Here is a 26,648-nt window from a genome sequence, read left to right as displayed (position 1 = left end):
TACAATGAATTTTTAGAGTGCCCTTGAAAGACCACTAGGTAGTCTAATTAAAAAGTCAAATTAAACACCACTCTGTGGGACCTTGACCAAGCATCTTGTGTTTGATAAAGGTCCAACTGGCAGGAATATAAAGATGCAATGCCTCCACTCCTGATGCCAAAATTTCGCCCAACCTCCGTGGACTTGCATCAAGTCCTCACATTGCATCTTCCTCATGTGGGCTATGTCAATGCAAATAAGTGAGTGGCAACATCCCGGAAGGTATTCAAGTTTGACAGGAAAAGCCTTTCCACAAACAAACATTTGCTGACTCATGCCGCATGTGTGCCACAAATATAAAAAAAGAAGCAAAATCTTACCTCCCAAAGCTTGTTTCATAACGAAATTCATGCTGGTGATGGCTTTTTATTCCCTGGTTGCTCAGAGCAATGTCACATTCAAAGGTGGCAGATGAGTAGAAGTCCCGAGATCTGAAAATAAAGAGGAAGGGGGGGGGGGGGCGAATGAAATGAATCCATTGCTTTGCGATGGATCACAACACAGTTGACGTACACTTAGGTCAATTGCTCACAGACAACAACGCACTACCGCACAATCTGAACACGTACCAGCACACAACCTGCGCTCAATTTGTATTCCACACGCTCGCGCGACGAGAACAAAACCGGCACGCTGACTGAAACACAACTTGCATACACCATCGCACAATCTTCCCACCGGAACGAGGATAGACCGCTTGCATGTGTTGAACATTACCAGTAAATCATCCTCACACAACAACACAAAGACAACACATTTTACACAAAAAACACAACATGTACACTTTTACCTTGCAACATGGACGCAATTTACAAACAAACAACACATCACCAGTACGCAACCAATACGTAACGAACACACAAGCACTCAATCTCTGAACAACCAGCATACGGATTTGATTTAATTACACAAAACTAGCACATAATATTTTCATTTTTACACACAATCTACATACTCCACAAAAAGTGTACACAAGAGCCGCACACCAGTGTGCTGGTGTGTCAATATACATTTTGCACATTACCTGCACACAGTGCTGGAGCACGCGATCGATGCAAAATTTAGTAGCAAATAATAAACAACCACCACACACTAGCATGAAACCAGTACACATTTACAACACACACACACTAGTACACAATCAGCGAACCATCCTCACACTCAGGCAAACAATCTTCACACAGTGCAGTAACAATAACCAGAGTACACTAATGCCCACACTGGCGCACCATTAGCACACAACCTCTGCACACCAACATTTATTTTAACAGTTAACACAACCTACACATCTCAGGAACAAAGACTACCGACCCATCAGTACACAATTTCCAGATGACCAATGCACACTTTATTAACAAAACAGCACGCAACCTTCACACAATTTACTGACAAATAACAGAAACCTTTCACAACACAACAAAATAACACAATCATGAAAGAATTTACTGACAAATAACAAAAAAAAAACGGCGGCAGACTGGTAAGCAAGGCCGCCTCACAGTGCAGAGGTCGTGGGTTCGAACCCAACCCTGGGGATTTCTGTGTGAGGTTGGCATGTTCTCCCTGTGCCTACGTGGGTTTTCCCCGGGTACTCGGGTTTCCTACCACGTTCCAAAAATATGCGCGGCAGGTTAATGGTACACTCTAAATTGTCCCTCGTGTGATCGTGAGCGCGGATGTTGGTTTGTCTTTGTGTGCCCTACGATTGGCTGGCACCCGGTTCAGGGTGGACCCCGCCTACTGCCCAAAGACGGCTGGGATGGGCTCCACCATGCTCACAACACTCACGGGGATAACCGCTTTAGAAAATGGATGGATGGATAGATGACACAAAAGCTTTACGTGATGTACTCACAAATATCACACCACATGTATACTGTGCAACGATCTTCAAAATAATAATAATCTGACAACCCTACACAAACAAAAACACACAATGTTCACATATTTTACCAACAAATAATCAACATTTAGCAAATGTTCAAAACACACATCACCTTTAAACATTTGACAATTAAATATGACCTAAGCTTGAAACAATTCAAAATCAACTTCCACACAACCCATCATGAGTTTACATTCTTCACACCACCAGCACACAATCAGTCCACTAACAGCGCACAATTTTCACACAAGACGAACACACACAATCAGTACACTTATTGCAACACACCTCCTCACACATCAGTACACATTTTCCACACCGAGTGCATAGTATAGAAGCAAATAATACGCCACTTTTACACAATTTACAAACAAGCAGACCAACATCACACAAACACAACACGCGAGTACACAAAACCCTCACACAACTGGGAGACGACCAGTACCCAACCACAACCATCGGCACTCTCCCATTATACTTCACATCCACGCACCAGCTAACAATTACAGAACTAACAAATAGAACACCACTGTTACACGATTGACACCACACAAACACACAATCGAGCCAGTGAATTCGGTGTGTGTGTGTGCGTTTTCTTCTTATTAATGGTGTGTGACCTCTGCTTGTGTGAGAGAGAGAGAGAGAGCACCACTAACAGACTTGACGGGGACAGTGAGTGTGTGTGTGTGTGCGTTTGTGTGTTCCGATCGTGTGGTCAAACTTTCCATCCTATCCTCCGTCGACTTCTTCCACCTTTTATCAAAGCGGCACGGCAGCCACTCATGCACGCCACTCCCCCCTTCGACCCGGGCTTGCCCGTGCACGCGTAGCGACGTGCGTGCGGAAAAAGCCCGCCGCCGCGTGCGTGCCCTTCCTGCGTCTCGAAGGCGCTTTCAGCACCGCCGCGAGTGGACAGCTCCGGCTCTTCCGTCGCCCACGCAACATCAGCATTGGCATCGAACGTCGGTGATCATTACCTGCGATTCGCAAAGAAAAGAAGAGGAAGAAGAAGAAGAAGAAGTTGTCCTAGCAGCTCGTTGCTCGCATCGTCTGCACTGGGAGAGGAAGAGTCGGAAGATGAGGAGGAGGAGGACGTCCTTGCGGTTGCCTGCACGAGCGGAGAGCGAGGAGGGGGAGGTGGCGGTGCTGTATCGTGGAGGATGAGGCTCACGCCGTGACAGGATGGAGAGAGTGAAACAGAGGAGAGAAAACGTCCCGCTAACGACCCCACTTCTCCTCCTCCTCCCTTCCGCTCTGTCCACGCCTCCCTCCCAACACGGACAAGAGCCATCAATCAAACGTGGAAGGTTTCCATCACACAGGCGCGCGTGCAAACAAACACACACCAACACATTTTTCTTCAATGGCTCTACAATTGTGCAGCCGAGTTGTGCGTTATGGCCCAAAAGCAAGACCCATTACGGAAAAGCAAGCCTCCAAATATTTCGCACTTTCTTTGGTTGTTTGGTGAGTTGCCATTTTGTCAACAGGTTATTTAGTTCGCTATTTAGTTATTTGAGGCGTTATTTTTTTTTTCTTGGTGATGGCTCAATTGCTGGGTTGTTTTCGAAGTTTGTTAGTAGTTTTTTCAAGTTAGTTGGTTAGTTAGTTTTAAGTTTATAGATAATTGTAACGAGTAAGTCATTTAGTTAGTTGTTTTCAATGAGTGAGTGGCTGAGTGGGTGGGATTATTTAAGATAAAATAACCTTTATTAGTCCCACACTGGGGAAATTTGCAGTCTACAGCAGCAAGATTCGGGGGGCGGGGGGGAGGGTAGTTAGTTAGTTACTTAGTTGATTTTCATTTTGGGTTAGTTGGTCATTTAATTAAATTTGTATATATTACTAGTCATTTGATGAGTTGGTTATATCATTAGTCAGTAGGCCGGTTAGCAACATAGTTTGTGAGTTGGTTATTTTATCAGTTGTTTATATGGTAAGCTGGTTATTAGTCATTTGGTATTTTTGTTGGTTAATAAGTCATGCAATTCAAAATTGTTTTTGGAAAATGTAGATTTTGTGTTCCCCCGGGCTCCAGAGGAAAAGGAAAACCATACAGACTGTTATAGAGGCAAAGTTCAAAAGCCAAAACTTGTGATGGTATGGGGCTGTATTCAGTGCCAATGGCGTGGGTAATTTACACATCTGTGAAGGCACCAGTAATGCTTAAAGGTGCATACAGGTTTTGGAGTGACATACTGTATGCTGCCATCCAATCAAGGTCTTTTCATGGACAGCCCTGCTCATTTCAGGAAGATGATGCCAAACCACATTCTGAACGTGATACGACAGCGTGGCTTCATAGTAAAAGAGTGTGGGTACTAGGCTGGTCTGCCTGCAGTCCAGACCTGTCACCCATTGCAAATTATGAAGGATAAAATACTCCACTGGAACAGCTGAAGCTGAAACATGACCATGTCCCAGCATTTTTGGAATGTGTTCCAGCTATAAAATTCTAAGTTCATGATTATTTCCCCAAAACAAGAAAGTTTATCAGTTTGAACATTAAATATCTTGTCTTTGTGGTTGGTAAATATAGGTTGAATGTGATTTGCAAATCATTGTATTCTGTTTTTGCTTATGTTTAACAAAGCGTCCCAACTTCACTGGAATTGGCTTTGTATGTTAGTTAAAGCTTAGTTATTTGGCCCTTTTTTCAATTCATTAGTTATTTTGCGTGTTTGGTTATCTTTTGGTTCGATAGTCAGCTAGCCAATAACCAGAGTTATTATTATTACTATTATTATTATAAATTACTATTAATTTGAATTTGATGCTTTTTGTGTCATTTCAGCTGTTGGACACTGAGAACTTCAACAAGCATCTTGAATGTTTTTGTGAAGGAATCCAGAGCAACTTCCTGTGTGTTCGGTTTTCTAGCAGCAACAACACAGAATGAGAGAGTGAATGAATAACAGCATATTTTTTAGTCAAAGACGCTGTTTGCACACTGTTGTTGCACCGTGCCGTGTTTTTCCACAATATGTCAGCATGACGTTGACTCCTCCCTCCACGCTGCTGTTGGGCTCCATTGATGAGGGGCGACGGTCAATACTAATTCACATTAAGTGATTTTCACAGGGCTTGCAGGCACGTCAGGCGCGTGGTTGCATGTCTGATGATCAATCTCATTGATAAACAACTTTCCACGGCCGGGAGAGGCTAACCTTATGGGCCCTATATTGCTCGTTTATATCACCGGTGCAGAAAAAAAAAAAGGCACAAGGACTTTAGAGTGCCTTGTTGGCACAGTGTGGAAGAGCTCCACAAAACCTTGATGGGATATAGTTCAGCCACCGGAAGCCTTAAGCGGATATCTTCTCACGGCTCAAACATTAAGTTTTGTGTATCCAAAATTAGCATTTTGTGCCTCATGTCGACCCAGTGAAAAGCAAAATTGAGAACAGACCTAACATGCTTGCGTTACATACACACAGGAAGTCGGTGGCAGAAACGAAACTATTTGGTGGACGGCACGGGATGATGGCGAAAGTGTGGGAGCATTTCTAAGTGAAACGCATGTCGGGGACCATGGCGTGGAAATGTTTTTCCACAGGACTTGCTCTCCACCAAAGACCCCCTTAGTGTGAAGCCACACAGCGCCAATCAGTGAGATTCACGGTTATGTACTGAGGGCGTGCGGAGGGCTAGGTCTCTCTTAATTATGACTAGCGTCAAATTTGTGACTAGCTTATTACCAAGGTGACAAGTACAGTACATACCCGTGACCATAATGACATCATACACTGTGCTAATTATTCTACGTCCACATCGGACACCATGAGCGGGAAATGATCCCATGCAGGGTTAATGCAGATGGCGCGCTGCGGTCTCAAAAGAGCAGCGGGTGACGGGGAAGCCGGGTGTGAATCAGAAGAGCATGTGACATTGCACCACATGATTACATATAAAGTCATAGTGAAAAAGAATAATACATGCCAGTGCTAAAGGAATGCATGGTGAACGAAAAAATATATAATTTTAGAAAAAAGTATCATTGTAAAATCATTGCAAACATGGGAATGGGCACGTCAAATCGTTGGACTTGGGATGAGACGCACTCGACTTCGATCCAACGGGCAAATTCCACACATAATTGCCTCGCCCCCTTTCTCCTCAAGTTGAGCAATATTTGCATTGCTTGATTACAGCGGTTTTTATTGTGCACCAAGTTTGACATTGCACTGCGCACAATCACAGGCCCAAGTGATACCAATTCACCGATTGTCTGAGTGACAAGCAGCTATTTCCTTCGGAGCTCCACCGCAAAAGGAAAGCGCAGCCTTACAGTGCGGAAAATACGGTCTTTCAATGTGCAGAAACTGAGCTCATCCATCAACAGTCACCAATATTTATGTTAACGTCAAAATAGTGGAGCAAAGTTTTTTGAGGATGATGTGGTCATAAGTACAGATGTCCACATATATTTTGGGGATGAGTGATTGCGGTTTTCTGACATGTTAAGTGATGTAAGACTGCTGACCCAAGTGCCCGTGTTTAACCTGCAGCCGAGACAGCAAGCTCACAACTCAGTGTGTGTATATATGTGCGTCCATCAGTTTCATTTCAAAATATCCTTCTTTTTTTTTTTTAACTTATGACAGTGCGTAATGTTGTTTTTATGAACTCGTTTTCCTTTTTGTTGATCTTTGAGGCCAATTGGACAACATTCAGTGGTTAACATCTCTAAATAAAGTGGAACCTTGATTTAAAGGACCTGGACCCAGGGGCCTACTGATGTAATAGCCAAAAGCTGTAGAAATACATTATGCATTTAGATGGTTGTGGTGAGTCACTGTACAGCAAGTGAGGAGGGACATACTACATTACTGTCAGAAACTAAAGAGCCATTTGAACCATTTCATAAATTTAAACTAAAATGAAGATAGTTATTCTCTTCCTTGTTAATTCTTCAGCAGACACCCTCTGAACGGGGTGACCCGATCTAACCGATGTGGCTGTTGTATTCACCATAAAAATGGCTAATAATATTTGTAAAATTGAGCTAGGCTTGCTGGGCTCTGGTGACAGATCTGATGCTCACACATGCTCACACACGCACACACACACACACACACACACTAAATGAATCCAAAGGGATCAATGACCTGCAGGCAATAATCAAAGTGAAGATAAGGCTTGCAGTGGCGAGTGATCAGTTGACTGTTGTTTTAATGGACGCACATGCATCCATCAGGTCTCAAAGTAGCGCTTTGGTGCACCAAAGTGGTCTCCCCAAAAGCCTTGTGTCGACCACCCGTACGTGTCGGCTGGCAAGAGCTCTTCCAGGGCAGAGGCGTTCGTGGGCAGAGCCCAGGTCCACGTTCAAGCTCATCTAACAATCGACACTCTGTATACGCGTATGCAACTTTTATGTTGTTCGCATGACATCGGATCGTTCAAGGCTAGATGTGATCTTTTTGGCTGCTTTTTGTCTCATGCACATCCATCGACTCCCTTGATACAACATCGGACCGATTTCTCAATAAAATATAGGCTACCCACACAGACACATGCATCCGCGCACACACACGGCAACAGCACGTCTGACTAAATGAAATTAATTCAATATGCAATGCATACTGTGTTTAATTTTGACACTGTGGCTCATGTAGACTAGTCTATGGTATTCTCAATGGTTTGTAAGCTGCACAACTGGCACATTCTCAGATGCATCCGGGACGTCACGGCTACGCAAATGAGGCCAACAATAAACCCTCCTTTTACACTGCTGAGGAATACAGAAATAAATATACTGATACTGACCTGAACCTTTGACATAACCAAAATATCTAACACGACTAAGACACTTTTATATTTTAGTATATGGCAAAATGGAGCCCCATTGGGGTTGATATATTAATTTGGGGGCAAGGGCAAGGCCAATCTGTCAAGGTGAGACTGATTGATGGCTTTTGAGAAAAATTGGAGAGAGACACTGCCTGCCAGCATCGCATGGGTGTTTGCGCCTCCTTTAGCCTGTACTAAACAGAAACACATGTTCTACGGTATGTCCCTATTATAATTGTAAAATAAAATCAAAAGTGATTTTAAAAAGAATACAGGGCCCACAGAACAAGCTATTCAATGAACATCAGCATCAGTATCCAGACAGAGTGTCCCCAGTCTTGATCCAAGCCCACAAAAAATATGTCAACTTGAAACCTCTATGATATTTAATTCTCACGTTGATTTTATTTTATAATCTGGTATGTTTTTCAATAATTTTAGGATATAGATTGGATCCAAACCAAATTTGAGTTTATCTTTTGCAAATTTGAGAGGCTCTAATTGAAATATCTAAATTCCACAAACCTACTACGTACATACACACAAAGGTCATTTTCACTCTGCTCAAACTCATTAGTACTTCATTTGAAAGGCGCAGACACATGCAAATTTATTTTTAAAAAATCCCCATTTTTGTTTTTAAACATCCCCTCGGTAGGAAATAACAAGTCGGCTCATGAGTGATTCATGCGAGCCCGTTTGTCCCTGTGCCAGTTTCATTAAAACGATCTATCTGAAACACAGCAGCGGGCCCTCGTTTTGTATTAATAGAACACTTGATCGCAGCCTGTGTGGCTTTTTGAGAGAGCAAGAGGGGGGTTGAAAATTGAGCATGATTGCCATTGAAAAAATTCGGTGTGCAAAGCTCTGTGTTCAAGAGCAACATTTGACTTTTAAACATGTAAAAATGTCACTGCACACTGGCCAGCTCTCACAAATGGTTTTCATGCTGTCATTTAAAATAAACCGTCCAACCAGTGATTGAACAAAACAAATGGATGTATAAATTGTAATTAATCACGTTTTTAAAATCCTTTTTATGTTTACAAAACACGTGCATTAGGTTTGTTAATGACTATATTGTCTTCCAAGTTTCAAAAACAGGCACGTTGAGTTCCAATAAGTATCTTTCCTTTAAAAAAATGAGTGTTGTCATGAAAAAGAAGAAAGGAGGAGAACCCATTGATTATAGCATGATGCATTATCATTGTAAATATCATCAAAATGATTGATAATGTCATCCAGACTCATCGTCTAAACATAACTAGAAAGCATACAAGTGGAACCGGACGAAAGGACTACAGATCCCAGCAGTCAAACCCGGAAGCAAAGCGCCGGCACGACTAACTCTCCCTGTCACGCAAAAGTCATCATTCAAACTTTCCAATGCAGCCGGACAAACGTGACGTGGCAGCACTCTAACAAAACAGAATTAAACACGAACACCATTGCAATTGCAAGTCTTAACTTTATAACTTCTGCCCACGCTGTTTAAACGCTACTCCAGCCAGCGTTTGCACTGCCGATTGCGAACAGCAAGTAACGTTGAGCGATGCAGCAAACGTAAAGCGCCACGGACACAAAGCAAAACAGACCAACAAAGCAAGCATGATAGAGTCTAAAAGATAATTCTATCGATCTGACAAAGAAAAGCAGACATAACAATCGTAGCTCACCATTGGGGCTATGTTGGCGACGAAGTGAGTGAATTCCTACTGAACCTTTTTTTTTAATACGTCGAGTCAGTGGCAGCCCCACCCCATTTTTATGGCAAGCCATTTGAGCATTTATTCCAAATCCCTGATATCAAACATAAGTGTGTTACACTAGTTCGATCTCTTTCAGCACTAGTTCGACACTCGGCCACACTAGTGACACCGAATGTCGAACTAGTTGCATACAAACTCCAACTAGTCATTCATTTTCAGCAACATGTCAACTTGTCAATCATGGATTATTCTAACATGTGAATTTGTGACCCGTGATTTCCTGCGCGAGTAAACAAGTGCGAGCTGAAATACTCACTAGTTTACTAGTGGCGGATAAAACAGTAGCTAGTTTACTAGTTAAAGCCCCTTGACGCCTTGATATCTAACTAGTGAGTGTCAAAAATGTTACTTGATCACTGGTGATGCCCCAAATATTTACTAGTTGCACTAGTGTGACATTTAATGTCGGACTAGTTCAACTAGTGAGGTCTAAAATGTTCACTAGTAGAACTAGTGGATGCCAACCTGCTCACTAGTAAGCTAGTTGCACAAAATATAATGAGGAGGTGGGGCAGAAATGTGGCTGCAGGATTCCTATTGGATCTGCAGTTAAAATACACCAATCGGGATTCAGATTTTGTCATAATCACACCCACTTCATTTGCATGTTTTACACTAGTTTACAAGTTGTCCTGAGGATTTGCAGCTAGTTCACTGGAGGATGCCCATTATTGGTTACATGTCGACGAGTGAATCCAGAAATCCAAACTAGTAAACTAGGTGCAATCGATTTGACCTTACATGTTAACTAGACGGTTTCAAAATGTGAACATGTTCACAAGTCAATGTAGAGATATCCACTAGTTACACTTGTTGGGCTCATTTTCACTGTACTTGTTAACTAGTGATACACATGTTTCCTCACTAGTAAACTAGTTGGGTTCAGTGTGACATACTAGTGAGCTAGTGACACAGATTTTCATATCACTAGTTAACTAGTGGAACGTATTTTGTCTCACTTGTCAGGCTCAATGCTGAACATGTATAGACTTTGACTGAACATGTTTGACAAAACTGGGCACTAGGTGACATGTGCACACATCTAGTTTACTAGTGAAATAATCACATTTGGCTAGTTTACATGTTTGGCAGTTACAAAACTTTACAAGTTCACTAGTTGTGCACACATGTCAACTAGTAAGCAATTTTATTTAGCTAGTGCGATGTGCATGCCAGCTAGTATGCCAAAAACATGAGCTAGTGCAACAAAAATCCCTACATGTTAGATATTTGTTGCACTCGTTGTGCACATTCGCTCACAAGTGCTGATTAACACCAACAAGTGAAAAGAAAAGCCCAACATGTAGGAAAAATGTTCAGTCAAACCTTGCACAAGTTCATTTCTTGGTCTGACTAGTGAGACAAAATGCCTCCCACTAGTTAACTAGTTGAATAAACACGAGCGTCTCTAGTGAACTAGTGGGCGTTTTGTGGCTTACGTGTCAACTAGTAAGCCTCAAAATGATCTTACTAGTGAACTAGTGGGCGTTTTGTGGCTTACATGTCAACTAGTAAGCCTCACAATGATCTTACTAGTGAACTAGTGGGCGTTTTGGGGCATACATGTCAACTAGTAAGCATCAAAATGATCTTACTAGTGAACTAGTGGGCGTTTTGCGGCTTACATGTCAACTAGTAAGCTTCAAAATGATCTTACTAGTGAACTAGTGGGCGTTTTGTGGCTTACATGTTCACGAGTAAGCGTCAAAATGATCTTACTAGTGAACTAGTGGGCACATTTATGGCCTTACATGTTCACTAGTAAGCGTCAAGATGATCTTACTAGTGAACTAGTGGGCACATTTATGGCCTTACATGTTCACTAGTAAGCGTCAAGATGATCTTACTAGTGAACTAGTGGGCGTTTTGTGGCTTACATGTTCACTAGTAAGCGTCAAAATGATCTTACTAGTGAACTAGTGGGCACATTTATGGCCTTACATGTTCACTAGTAAGCGTCAAAATGATCTTACTAGTGAACTAGTGGGCGTTTTGTGGCTTACATGTTCACTAGTAAGCGTCAAAATGATCTTACTAGTGAACTAGTGGGCAATATGGAATAAATACTCAAAGGGCTTGCCTGGCAAGCCCTTTGAGTATTTATTCATCCGTGATTGTATTGTAGACCAATGAGAGCACGTCCGACAGACACGTGGACTTCGGGTGCCAGCCAATCATGATGCATTTCGAGCCAAGAACGGAGGAGAAAACTTTCAGACGCATTGAAAGCTTTTCGGGTAAATATTACTCTTGTTGTTACACAAAATGTTGTTTTACGATTATTTTAGGCGGTAAAGTTATGGTGTAAATGTCAAATATGTGGTCAATTTATCAAGATGAAGCCTGCTTAAAAATTTGCTCCAACGATTTCGGAGATGTGTCTGACTTTGACAGCAATGGCGGCAGTTCAACGCTGACAGTCGCAGTCGGGTGCAGATTTATTTCGGCAGGACTTTCTCAAATCTGCCGTTTGCTCTGACAGTTCTCTGTCTGACAGTCACATTTTGTCTTATTACTCACAAGCTAATTGACATTTAAAAAAGAGTTAAGGTTAATGTTTGGAACATGATTTTGCTCTTACTGTTTGCTGCCTTAGTTCGTTTGAATTATTCGCTGCCTGCATTACATGAAGTACATTTTTTAATATTCACAAGACTGTAACTGTGCATTATAAATAATGTAACATTTGCACTATGTTTTACTGGATCTACAACTAAACTAAACTAGGTCCTCGTTTCTGGGAGAGTCCACAGCACCTCCTGCATCACAACCATTCTGCCGGCACACCGTCAGCAGCACGATGTTTCTAACGGGAGCTGGAGGGTGATCAGCTTCATTGAAGAACAGGAGGAGGAGAGGCACAACGTTTGTCATCTGTGATATGTTTTTAGACTTTTCTCCTCATTAAAAAAAACTGTGTATGTTTTGTTAATTTCTTGATATAGTTCTTGTATTTAAATATTTTAACAATCAAATTTTTTTCAACTGTGTTTTGGATATGAATTGTATGAAATAAATCAGTGAAGCCCCAATCAAATTCTACTCCATCTAATCTGCTCGATCACACTGCTGTCAAGATGCTGTAAATAATGCCTTCATTCATGATTGTAGTAACCCCAGAACGGTAAACATGTGATTATTTTATTTTAAAATACAAGAAGCCTATGTTTTTCAATTGTGCTCATTTTCGTTGTATTGCACGACAAATATAATAGATGAGCCGGTTTGGGGACATCATCAACCAAGCTGCTGCTCCAATTGCAATGCGATGTCCTGCTCTCCTAGATTCGCATCTACACCACAAATTATAGCATCCTAACTGATTTAGCAACAACTGAAAATTCACATCATTATTTAGGGAGAATATGTTGCAGAACTGTTGCATTATATGGTGCCGTACTAATTTTATTTAGTATAGCATACATATATAAAAGTGGAAAGATACTGTAGAGCTGTACCATTACTCTTTATCTCCGTGTACATAATAAATAAACATCACCTACAGATACATTGACTGGTAAAAAATTGCTTGATTCCTTCTGTATACTGCAGATATTACGCAAATACGGTAAATAATTGTGAAAGCTCAGAATCTGGTTTTAAAGGGTTAATTTTTTGCTGGGTGGTGCTCTTATCGTGGAGCCAATAGGAGGTGTTCACTTCTGGCACTGTCCTGCCTCCTGATTAGCATTTAGCGTAACTAGTGTGACCAGTGAGCCATTAGTGTTTCACATGTTGTACAAGTGAACATTTTGCCATCACTAGTTAACTAGTTAAATCGAACGACCATTTAACTAGTTGACTAGTGAGTAGGGTGACATCCACTAGTGCGACATTTTGACTTCACTAGTCGAACTAGTGAAGTCAAAATGTCGCACTAGTGGAACTAGTGGATATTTGGGGCATCACTGGTGAGCAAGTAACATTTTTGGACTCACTAGTTGGATATCAAGGCTTTAACGGTCTTAAACTAGTGCACTATCAACGTTTTATCCTCCACTAGTTAACTAATGGATATTTCAGCTCCCACTAGTTAACTAGTGCAGGAAATCATAGGCCACTAGTTAACATGTTAGAACAATCCACGATTTACTAGTTAACATGTTAACACTTTTTAAACCTTACTAGTAAACTAGTAAGACTTTGAACCTCACTAGTTTGGTCTAGTGGGCCACTAGGGCATAAAAAAGCTGACTAGCTGGGAAGTTCCCTCTGCTTGTGTGCTTCCAGGTGTCACTAGTTAGAATTTTGTCAGCACTAGTTGGACAAAAGTGGCACTAGTTGCCAAAAATGAGTGGCTAGTGAGGATTTCTGTGCAACTAGTTCGACATTCGGTGTCACTAGTGTGGCCGAGTGTCGAACTAGTGCTGAAAGAGATCGAACTAGTGTAACACACTTATGTTTGATATCAGGGATTTGGAATAAATGCTCAAATGGCTTGCCATACATTTTAAACCCCCAGGTAAATCCAACAAGTCGTGACTGAACCAAACAAATGTGTTTTGGGAAATATCAGCATCTTTGAAAAATCTTGTTGTGTTTCATGTTTGAATTGAGATTGATTTTATAGGTTGGACAAAGACAAAATTGTGTCTAAAACGCGAGACGTAAATTAAGGGGTTTAAAAAAAGGGAAATTAGCATCTCAAACAAATTTAACATGCATTATTGGCAAAATTGAAGACGAACAAATGCACTGTTGGTGTTTTTAGTCCACGTTGTGTGTAATGCTATGTATCCTACTACATTTTCTTCAGCTGATCCATTTTGTCATCAGTCCAGATGGTCATCTGCAAAGTCTGCTTATTATTATGCAAATAGTCATTTGGGCCATGGCGTGGTCGCAATGAAGTAGAACACCCACGTCCGCAGGCGTCAGGCGGCCTCTATCCAACAGCCGGCGGATTCCATTACGCCTCCATCACAATGAATGAATGAATGAACCGGAGTGGAATTGCCTCATCTCCCCCAGCATGGAGCTAATGCAGTTGCTGACAACCCATAGTATCTTAATCTAAAATCTAAATTGTTTTGGGAAAACCAGCAACATGACTTTCACCTATGAAGCAGTAATCTGCACGGTTCATCATTTTATCATCTTTTTCTCAGTGTCGTTACAAGAAAATTAGTTCAAAATAGAACAGATGTCTCTGTCATACTATTGATACTACTTATTCATGACACAGTGTGTGGGTGTTGATGGTGTGTCTTTGAGAATGCGGTCATGTCAGAATGTCACTAATGCAATTATATCTGTCCAACTGCAGTATCTATCTTTCCATCCTCGATCCGTAGTGATTATCCCGAATAGGGTCGAAGGCATAGGAAGAAGGGGCAAATTGGACAGTAAGGTTGCATTGCAACTGACAATTTCTACACTGTGAGGCTTTTTACCAACAAGTTGGCCACTGTGCCATCCCTACTACTTTAGCAAACAAACGGGCATAGCTCATATTTGTTCAGATCCAATCATTAAAAGGCTTCCAACAAGCACGGCTCCAAACCATCCTTTGGCACCCTTCCACAGTACTGAGGAAAAAGAAGATGCAACAATACAAAACTGGCACTGTTGGCATGTCGTGACAGAGATTATCCAGAGGATTGTGTTTTATGTGTGTGGGGGAGGAAAAAAAAAACCATCCACGTTGTATTCCAGGAGAGCCGAATTGGGCCAAATATTACTGCACAGCAACATCAGGAAATCTATTACAAAAAGCGAGAGCGCGTGTTAGAAATGACAGCCGTTGATTGCGCCGCTGTTTGCGTAACGCGGCCACGTCGCTTGACAACAAATCATTCTGAGGATTACGGCGGTGGCAGCAATAAATTTGTGCAATAAAAAGAAAGACAAAAAAGCTCTTCTGCTGGAATTTAGAGATTGGCCTCAGACCTTTTCCTGGAAACTGATAAAAACGCAGGGCAAGGTAGTACTAAGTGCTTGCTAACCTGTTTTAGTCCAAATATATTCACATTAATTACAAAAATGTTTTTAAAGTAGACAGATTCAAGAGACAGATCTCTGGTTTGCTGCTGGTTACACTCTCTCATTTAAGCTGTTTTATAATTGATCCTATCGCAACAGTTGTTGTCACTTTCAAATTCAAACCCACTCCCAAGTGTTGTTTCATTTGTTTTTTCATCATGAGACTACCCATGAAAAAAAATCCCCAAGAGTTCAAACAATTCTAGAAATGAGAACCCTTTTCATCATATGTGACGTCATTTGAGACTTCCACTTTGTCACTTTTTCATAATTAAAGAATGCATTTTATATAGGGAGGGTATAGCTCATATCCGGAAGGAGGATCTAACATCAATCTGATTCCACAGCTCACTTCCCTGAATGGATTCTATTAATAGAACCTAGTATTTATTATTCAAAATTGCAGCTGCCCAAGAGCAACTTGACAAAGAAATGAGTCATCTACTCCATCTCAATCAACCTCACTAACAAGATTGACATTTGATGCTGAGTTATCCAATTTGCTTCCATGCACACAACGATCAAAACTCAAAAGTTTTCAAATTTAGCATTGTCACTCTGTCTTGTACACAAGTGCTATAAACTTGGAGGAAATGGGACAAAATCTATGGGACACGTTTGGAAATGGTTGCTTCAAACCAAAGTGGTAGCTTTTTTTTCAGGAATGGCTTCTTAAGACTTTTTTTGTGGGTCTACTCATCAGCATACTCGCGCCTACCAAATGACATGTTATGGGAATTGGCCTCAGTGGCGCAATGCTTTCATGGGATTGTAATCTGAGTTCACACTGATACATGTTAAGAGTGAATCCCACTAAATCTTTGAACACTCCTCCATCACATACATAAGCAAGCCCGCTAAGTACGGAGTTGTTTATTTTAAAAACCCCAAGCCCTCTTTTCCCATTAGGTACACGCCACTGCACACCACACCTGGAGTGTTCTATGTCTTTGTGGATGTGTTCATGGTACAGTATACAGTATGTCCTGGAGAATATGCTCATGGTGTGACCTGAACGATGTGGCTTTGAAGGTGTGTTTGATTTGTGTGTGTGTGTTTCACCATGTGTTCATACCCACTCACTGTCATGTTTGTGTTGGCGGCGTGTCTTTGACAGTGTGTTTTATGGAATGTTCTGGGGGGGTCTTGTCTTTGAGGGTGTGATCATTGGTTCGTTTGTGGTGACTTTGATGATGCATCTATGAGGATGTGTCTATCTTGTGTGTTTGAGAATGTGTTTTGGAGATATGCTTACGGTGTGTCTTTGAGAATGTGTTCATGGTGTGTATCGGAGGATGTGCTTATGGCATGTGTTGGGGGGGGGGGTGTTGATTGTGTTGCAGAGCATGTCTTTATGGTGTGTTTACTCATTGTGTTTTTGAGGATGCATACATGGAATGTCTTTGAGGTTATGTCATGTCTCAATGTTTTTAAGGCATTCATCTGAGGATGTGTTAATGGTGTGTCTTTGTTTTTCACCACACCAACAAGCAGTCGCCATATGCCCTGTCATGTTCTCGCAGCGCCTCAACTTTAGCTGTGTTGACATCAAAGAGTCAGAGATGGCGGCTCGCGCAGAGGCGCCTTCGCTGTCGCCATCGATGTTTCACAATGTCAGGGAGCCAAATGTCAGCTTCTTTTCTTTTCTTTTTTCTAATAATGCTATATGGTGAATCACAATATACACACACTACACCGTGTTGAATTTTCGACGTGAAGCACAACAGAATGAACAGTGCTTTTACTGTCGGTCTAGTGCTTCTATTTCTAGACGGCGCTGGAATATTTTGACACTCGACTTCCTGCCGCACTGAACTGGCCGATGAGCACAAAAATGTAACGGTATAAATTGATTGAGCTCAAGTGGAAATCTTCGACATGCAGTACTGTAACAGCGTGACATGTTAGCGTGGTGACACTGTGTGTAGCAACCAATCACTTGAGCAATGAAGAGGCAGTTGACACCGGGAACAACAATGCAGAGCATCTTTTTGGCATAAAACCCCAAATCCAGTGAAGTTGGGAAGTTGAGTAAAACACAAATAAGAACAGCATCCATCCATTGAGAAGGACAAATTGCCCCAATAAGGATGAATGTGTGTGCTGCACACTGTGTGAAGAAATGTCTCTCATTTTGGTTAAAGATCATTTTTATTGGATTTTGGTGAACAAAATAAATATTTCATGTTTGGCAAATTCATTGTTTATTTTTTAAGTTTACATTTTATCACTCTGATGAGTAACTAATTATTTTTACAAGGCGGTAACTGAGTTCGGAACTCCATTACTTTTTGGAAGAAGTAATTTGTAACTATCTCTGATTACTTTTTAAAGTAACGTGCCCAACACTGCAAACTCAGTGCTGTGGAGTAAAAGTGGAGGGAAAACATACAATGGACGGTGAAAACAGTAAATTAATACCACAAATGAAGACATTCACAGCAAGGTCCTTGAAATCAAAATTGTTCTGTTGCTTGTGAACACAAAGAAGACATTTGCAGCTCTTTTTGTACTTGCCCTTTGGTCACATGTCCCTGGAATGTTTGCATTTCACAGTCGGGGATGGTCGATCTCGGTCCTGAGGAGGGGTCCTCTTATGTCTTGTGGAAGGCTCAATCTGGAAAACAGTTGCTTATCGCTATACATGAATGTCAGGTACATTTCTTAAACACACACGCACGCACGCGCACACACACACACACACTCTCACACACACACACACACACACACACACGCACACACATATCAGTCGTCACCTGCTGTGTGCGTATGTAAGGGCAACACAGTGGCTGACCTTTCAGTATCTACAGGTGTCATGACAGGTGACAAAATGATGAAGATAACGACGATGATGATGATGGGAAGCTCCTCCCAGTACTACATTTTTCTCCAAGTACTAGATAATTACATGACAAAATTCTACACAGTAACTGAGATTTAGGATGGATTGCACCAACAAGGTTTAACTTTCAAACAAGATTAAATCCTGGTTTAAATTTGAATGTGTTGCACCAAACTTTAAACCCAGTTTAAAATTAAGATTACATTTAGAGATGCGGCTGTACCACTGATGCTTCAAAGAGGGCTTTCGTTTTGTTTTTCAAGAGTTTTAAATTGAATGACGTCTCTTTTCTCTTTCACATCAGTCAATCTGTTATAATTCTCAGATGGTTGCTGGCAAACAATCGCATTCTTTTTCACCGTGCTGTTGCCTGTTTCCTTGTCTTCTATTGCCCCCATTGATTCGGTGAGCGAGTTTTTGTCCAAGGAGGAAAAGTTGTAGCTTCTCTGCCAAGCCATCATAATATAGCCATTAAAGTTAACAGGTACAGTAATGTTAGGCTTCCGGTTTTGCCAGAGACCCCAGAATCAACGTTTTGCTCATAAACAACGCTATCCTTGTGTGAACAGTAGGAGTGCGTGCCTCTCCCGTACAGCGAAACTCACCTAGAAATTTGAGATTCACCCCGCATCGGAGAACTCGTGAACGGCAGCACAACCGAAGCTTCCCGCGAGAGCTGACGTTGGCAGGCAGTGGAGTACATTTGCGTGTTCGTCAACAAGTAGGGGACAAAGAGTGTTTTAGCTCCCCCTTTCAACTCACCATCTGGCCAGTGCGGCCACGTTCACCGTGACGGGAGGAGGTTTGTCAGGATGTCAGCCAGGAACGTAGGCAACATCTTCACCTAACCCTGCTCGAATGCACCCGAACCTCCATCGCTGTATCGAAAATCCAACAAAGATTGGCGAGCATACAAACAGAGAGTCCGTTGATAAAGCACCAATACAGTTAAACTCCTCTAAAACGAAATCATGTCAAGAAATTTTTCACAACAGGGGGCTTTTCACTGTTGCAAATTTGATCTCAGATGTAAACACACACACACACACACACACACACTATGTACAGTATGTGTGTACTCTTTATTTTCATTCCAATACATAGTGCATAAATATGAGCATACACTTATTTGACACTTCACATAGCCAGTGTAGAAAGAAAAAAAATGGGAAAGAAATCACGAAATTTACAATCAGCATTCACTTTCATTTACATCAATTTCTTCCATAATGTCTTTTACTTTGCTTCCGCCATCTTTCATTTTTATTACTTTTATCCTGTCTTCAAGCGTGAATGCTTTTTTTCCCCTTACCTCCTTGGTCTGCAAAGGCCCGTTTCGTAGCCATTTTAGCAATGCAATTCGTACTGCGTCTGAAACTTACAAGAACGAATACTTCCTGGACTACTGCGCGTGTGTAAACCAGTGTGGTGGTTGCTGTTGCTGTTTTGAAATGAAGCAGTAGAGGTCGCTGTTGAATGCTGAGGTTGGATTAGACTTTTGCGGAAGGCTTGTTTTCGTTGCAGTGAATCTCATTGCGAGGCAAGAGCAGAGAAAAAGATTTCGTATAATGGAACAGGGGGACTTTTCGTTGTAGGGGGAACAGAAAAGTGGGAATGGCTTTCATGCATGAAAACATTTCACAAAAGGGGGGATTTTCGCCCATGTGGGTTTCGTTGTAGAGGAGTTTCACTGTATTGAACAGAATCCAACTTTTCAAATTGAAAATTAGGATTCTAGGCATCTCAGTTGTAGATTAAAAATAAACAAATAAATATGATGATCCACGTACCAAATCAAAATGCTCAAATCTGAGGAAAAAAACCCACAACAAAAAAAAAAAGAGGTCATCCCTGCCGCATAAATCAACAAGTGTTGAAATTCCTCACTCTAATTATCAGTGGCTCAGCTCATTAAAAACTCTGCATGGTGAAAAAGCATCCGAAATTCAAAAGAACATAAACTCATAAGATGGAGGACTCCCACATAAATAAAACCAATCATAATCATAATCAAGTGCTCATGATCAACATTCAACAGTGAATTCATCCCTTCTTAATAGAAAAAGCAACACAATTCTACACAAAGTAAAAAAGTAAAAGACAAAAATGTACGTTAAAGAAAAGATGCGCCAAACGAAATTATTTTTAATATCAAAACGAGTACAGTATTTTCAATGTGATGCCCCCTGTAATCGATCATTTCTTTTTGTAAACACCAAATTCTTGTAGTGACATTTTCTAATAATCAGGATTCCTACACATTTGAGAGTTTCCCTGTTTTTTCCAGACCCTAATTTCCAGACATGGCCAGATCAAACACATACCTGCATAGTGGTTAATGCCCAACGAGGTCTAATACGAGGATTAATGGGACACACGGAGGTGTGAACCAACGAGCGGCGCAGGAGGGTTACCTCCGCATAGTCCATTAATCCCTGATAATTAATTGTACACCTTGAAGGGCATTATCCACTTATGATATTGTCACTTCCCAATGAAAACGATTCATGAAACAACTCACAATTTCATACATTCTATCGTCAAAATCAAATGTTTTTCGAAAACAATTTATTTTCCCTTGCAACCCAAGAGGGCTTGACTATGAAAGGTCATTCCATTCCCTTCACTTTGGAACGTAAATGCTATTCAGTACTCCAGCAAATAGATTTTCTACTTTGACATTGTTAAATAACAAACAATGGTATGATGATAAAACCAGTTTTTAGTATCCATTCATTCATTTTCTGATCCGCTTATCCTCCAAAGGTGTCGCGGGGCGTGCTGGAGCCTATCCCAGCCGTCTACGGGCAGTAGGTGGGGTACACCCTGAACTGGTTGCCAGCCAATCGCAGGGCACACATAGACAAACAAACAACAGCGCTCACACTCACACCAAGGGAAAATTTAGAGTTTTCCACTAATCTGGCATGCATGTTTTTGGAATGTGGGAGGAAACCGGAGTACCCAGAGAAAACCCACGCAAGTACAAGGAGAACATGCAAACCCCACATATGAAGGTAGGAGCCGGATCGAACCCTGCACATATGCACTGTGAGGCCAACGCGCTAACCAAATGATCATCGTGCCACAGTTTGTATGAATGCACATATATTCGGTATGCGACAGGTTGCAAGCTCTGAGGTTGGCATCGCTGTACTCTCTGTCCAAGAGGTGTTCAGGCTGGTCGACAAATATTAAACGCTTATTCCCACGGAAAAAAACACAATAATGATATGCTCACATTAAAGCAACAAGGTGGAATATTTGTTTATTCATTGTATGCAGTCCACATTACTCTGAGCGCTTTTGTTTGTAATGATGTTGCAAAAAAACAAAACAAAAAAAAAAGTATTTCAAAGGAGGTGTCTGGGCTGTTGCACTACCTCCTAAGGCCTAAGTCATCTGCTCTCAGCAAAATACGGCCGCGCTATCCTTACATAAGAGCATCATTCAGGAAATAGTTGTTGAGTCATTTTTATGCTCCAATCCACTTTGAACAGAAATGTTAGCGATGTTGGTGCTTGGAAAAAAAAAGCTGCATTTTGCTCACATTTAAGTAACAGTAAAGATTATTTATTTATTTATTTATTTCCTGGTGTACTGATGAGGGAGACTACACACTGATGTTTTGATGCTGAGCGGCAGGCAACATATGATCCTCCTCCAGCACTTGTCGGCTGACCTTTAAAAAAAACAATCGCCAACCACATTAGTGCCACATTAGCCTCCCACGGCGAGCCTGTGGGAGCTCAGAAAGCGTGGGGAAGGTTTCGGCACATTAGGTTAAAATCCTTATTGATTTGGAATGATATGCAATCCATCCCGTCAGCACACCATTCAACAAAAAATTCACAGAAAATACATACAGTCGTGCTTTGACGAGTGAGTTTAATTTATTCTGTGACTACGCTTTTAATTCAAAACACTTGTATCTCAAAAGTCATCTTCACGCATTCAAATGAATGGAAATCCCATTAATCCGTTATTGCCCATGCCCCCCCCAAAAAAATTGTGTTTTAATAAAGAAAATACCACTACACCTTAAGACTGTGCAAAATAAAATAAAAAATCGATTCACTCAAATTTGGGGATTTTATATGCCAAGATTCAATAAATCGATGTCAAAGTTCCGAATCAATTTTCATGATTTTTGAAAAAGCAAAGATGAAGGTACCACTTTCCTCCAACAGGAGGTTTGGAATGAGATTGCGTCGCATTTGTGGCTGGCCAAGTGCCGAAGAGAATGCTCCAAATCCTTGAAGCTTCTCCTTGGTGATGTGTTGGCAGTACGTGGATGTGCAAAATAGCTTGGATACAGTGCAAATAGCTTGAAGAGAGCCTTTGAAGTGCTTTGAATCAACGGCCCCCAGACGTAGCTGCAGCTCAACATGTGCAGGCATGTTGAAGAGGGAGACACGCGTGTATGAATAATGCATACATGCCAAATGCCTCAGATGCAGAACCGTAGTGACGCGCTAATTGACCGATGTCACTTTGGTGTCGGAACGATCCATGAGTACAACTACTGCTATTACAACCACCATTACAAATTATGGCAACCACTTCCACAACCACTGCTTCTACAAGTGCTACGATGAGCGCTAGTGGGGTGCACGGAACAAACCTGTCCTGTTTGCTTTGTTTTAAAGCAACTGGAGAGTAGGTGTTCCCTCATGAGCCACACCTGTCTGTAATCATGCCTCGTGACCAGCTGCCTTTAAAGACTCCGCCACGCCAACAACTGGCTGTCGGATTATTTCAGCCTCGCTCACGATTCTAGTCTCCAAATGCCTGAATTTTCTACAGTACATGTTATAATAATAATAATAATAGATTTTATTTATAAGCGCCTTTCAAGACACCCAAGGACACTTTACAATAACAAAAAACACAAAACAATACGGGTTGAGCAGCGGCAGCCAAAACGCGCCAGCGTTCACTCATAGTTCTTGCCTCACAGCTTCTCGCCACGTATTGTTGTTAAGTATTTTCTTGTATTTCCTTGTTCTTATTTCCTCCGTTAAACTATTCTCGTGCATTAGATTAACTGGTTCTTTTGTTTGCAAGCGCTTTTGGTTTGTTCCACTAGTTCCTGGTTCTTTGTTACCATGGCATCTTCTGTTGTACTTTGTCGGTCTGGCGTTTTTGTAAATAAACATTTTTTGACAAAATTTATCTGTGTCTGCAGTTGTGGAATCCATATCTCTCCGGATTATTCCGGAGATCTGACAAGACCTCAGTGTGCTCTGGAAAAAAAAGACATTCGGTCCAGAAGGCTAAATGCACTATGAAGAATGGAGTTCGTGTCATGTCCAATGAATTTCCTGAAGTGCACTCGGGGCTGCACGACTGCGCATCCAAAACAAACACACAAATCTAAATACAAGAACTATTACTAATACGACTATCTCAACTTGCGTGACTACGACAAATACAACACGAACTGTTACCACTTCGACTACCGCTTTGCAATGACTTCATTCCACCCACTATGAAAACTACGACAACAAAATGAAATGAATAAAAATACAAAGACTGTACTGATGAATGAAAAGAGTGTTCACTGGTGCACAGCTAGAATGGGAACATAAATACATAAAATGTCTTTTTCAACCAAGCCTATAAGTATGACTGATGGTTATAAAGCTTGGTAACGGGCTTCTAAATTGGGAACCCTCTCGATGTCTAATCCCACTCTGTGGAAGCCTGGGGCGCCTTTGACCATGACCATGAATTGACCACCACCATAATCCAATCATCTGCCTTCTCATTCGTGCCTTTCATTTGTGCTTGATTGAAATGCCGACTCCGTTTTCCAACCTTGGAGGTCACCACCAACCCTACCTGCCCTTTGCCACATGACTTTGTGCATAAAGCAGCACTATCATTCTCAATAACACATTTTTTATGTGCACTGAGTGCTATTTAAAGACTTTTTTTTCTCGCCTCCGCTTGACCGATGGGGAGAGAGAGAAAATCGAGGGGGGTAGTGGATAGGAGCGAGTGGGTGTTCAACTGCACTGCATCACAGAGAGAGACGCTAACACATTCTCTGTGTGATGCAATGCAAAAAAAAAAAAAAAGCCTTTTTATTCCCTCTGCCAGGGCTGAAGGTGAGGTGTGGGGAACGGTTGCATCTCACCCGGGGAAAGGTACGGTTCCATTGTGTTAGGTCATCTGACAAAGAAAACAAAAAATATATATACGGTATTGTACAATTGTTAGAATTTCCTGAAAAAATGTATTTTCAATCTTTTCCTAATTGACATTTAATTGATGCACACTGATAAACACACATTTGCACACTCCAATTTTTGACTTGATTTCCATTTGACTGATTTACGAGTGTGGTCACAGAACAAATTAAACTTGTATCTCAAGGCAACAGCATATTATTTTGAAAAATATGATTTAATTTTTAAACTAGAATATTTACTTTACATTTTATTTGACATTTAAATTGGGTGCCATCTTATTAATTAAATACAATAAAACAATGTAAGTAAAAATAATGCTAAATAGATCCAAATCACCGATGCAAGGGACGCCATAGCACAGTATTTCTTATGGGGTCCCCCGCTAGCATGCTTCTTGTTATTTTTTTATTTAATAAATGAAATCTTTGCAGAGTCTTCATCCAGGTTTCTGTTTAGGGGGCCTGTGCGGCCCTTTTTGTCCCTGCTTCAGTGGGAACGGTGGAAGGCTGCATGTCTGGAACGCCCAATACTACCGGCCGGTAATTGCTTTAGCTTGAAAGCACTCACAGAAACAGAAGACCAGTGAATGAGGTGCCCTCTGTGGTGCCTGACGGTAACTAATTAGCCTCCACGCTTAACGGGATCAGTTGGTGTCTCGTGAGAGAAAGCCCCACCTGAGAACATCCATCTTGGCCGCGCGGCCTTCCCGTGACTGTCGATGGTGGTGCTTGCTGTGAGTTTAGTGCCTAATTTGTAGCCAAATGAGCACCGCTCATTAGCTTGCGTCACGTTAGGGCTAATTAGCTCGCGGTAGGTTGGCTCACCTCTGAGGCGGGAAAACAATGTGTTGTGCGCCCACACTGGCAAGCCTGCACGAAAATGCCTGAAGGAGTACAAGTAAAAAATGGTTCGGAATCATTTACAGTGGTGCCTTGATTCAGACCTACTTACATAGGTGGCAAATGTATCGATACGCTGTGCTTCATTAAAAGTGCAGATACTTAGAATACAGATACTAAAAACTCATTTAGGATCCTCCCCCGATTGACTTTACCTCTCCCTTATTTACCGTGTTTAAGGTGGCGTTTGTAAATGTGGCTCATGCTAAAAATAGCTAAATGTTGTCACATTTAGCTTCAAATCGTGATTCAAAAACATGATGTGAATTTTTGAGTGACTGTTTTTTTGGGGGTGGTGGGGGGCATTAACCAATTTAAAGGGTTGGTTCTTCAACTCTGCCATATTGGGGGGTTTTCGAGCATGAACTGCCTGTTTATGGTCGCACCACAGCATCTCAATTGGATTCAAATCCATAATTTGACTTGGCCACTTAAAAACATGGATGGATGGATATCTGTAATTTCAACTTCTTGGTTTGTAATATATATAGGATGCAAGGGTTACAGTATATAAGGATATAAGATAAATCATAAGGCAGTGTTGCACTTCGATATGCTGATATTGACAACTTCTCCCTGAGAAAACATTCCCATTCGCACTTGATGTGTCCTTTGGTTGATCTGCATTGCAATGACTTTCCCAAAACCCCCCCGCCCCCCCAAAAAAAAAAAATTTGACATTTGATGAAATGTGCTTACACGAGCATTACGTGACTTGGAAGCAACAAGGGCACTTTTCCTGCTGGACAAGCGTCCACATCAGGCCTTTTACACTACTCACAAAAGGTTGGGAAATATTTGGCTTTAGCGAATAGGAAAGGTTTAATTTACAAGCTACCGTGTAGTCGGCTGTATAAAAAAAAATTATTAAAGGGGGGAAAAAAGTAAAATTGACTTATTGCAAAGGACTTTTCCTTTGTTTTGGAGTTTCCCGAATGAGCCAACATCTACAGTGTGTCCTTCACCTTGTCTCATCTTAATGACAACGACAATGACAGCCGCCACCAGAATGAGGGCCAACAACTTGGCGGTGACGGTCTTTTTCTTCTTCAAACACAAAGAGTGAAAAAGAATAGCAGGTGAAGAAGAAGGCATCATTAGAATGTGAACTATTGTCTTGATAATGACTGGTGATCATTATGTTGACGTGAATGATTGTTACGATGACTGGTGAAAGTTTTAAAGATATGAATGAGTGTCATAGCAACATGATTGCCATGGTGACGTGAATGAGTCTTATGG

The 26,648-nt window shown here is 41.4% G+C and overlaps 1 protein-coding gene and 1 long non-coding RNA gene across 2 annotated transcripts in view; one reads left to right on the top strand and one right to left on the bottom strand.

Moving 5' to 3' along the window:
* LOC147208594 (complexin-2-like) overlaps positions 1-3,125 on the bottom strand; it is a 51,133-nt gene extending 48,008 nt beyond the window's left edge. The window contains exons 1-2 of the mRNA XM_086137778.1: positions 2,905-3,125; positions 360-470 (exon numbers count right to left, since the gene is read on the bottom strand). Of these exons, the coding sequence (XP_085993904.1) occupies positions 360-390 (31 nt within the window). The 5' untranslated portion in view covers positions 391-470; positions 2,905-3,125. The remainder of the gene's footprint in view (positions 1-359; positions 471-2,904) is intronic.
* An 8,532-nt stretch (positions 3,126-11,657) lies between these two features.
* On the top strand, positions 11,658-12,996 carry LOC147208593 (uncharacterized). Its single transcript, XR_015100289.1, has 2 exons — positions 11,658-11,723; positions 12,214-12,996. It is a non-coding gene; the product is annotated as an uncharacterized LOC147208593 (long non-coding RNA).
* The last annotated feature ends 13,652 nt before the right edge of the window (positions 12,997-26,648 follow it).

The sequence above is a fragment of the Hippocampus guttulatus genome, chromosome 2 (assembly GCF_054856545.1).
Source record: "Hippocampus guttulatus isolate MCC_2025c chromosome 2, RoL_Hgut_1.0, whole genome shotgun sequence".
NCBI lineage: Eukaryota > Metazoa > Chordata > Actinopteri > Syngnathiformes > Syngnathidae > Hippocampus > Hippocampus guttulatus.
Note: the sequence above shows the minus strand (reverse complement) of the source record. Positions and strands in the feature narration are given on the sequence as shown.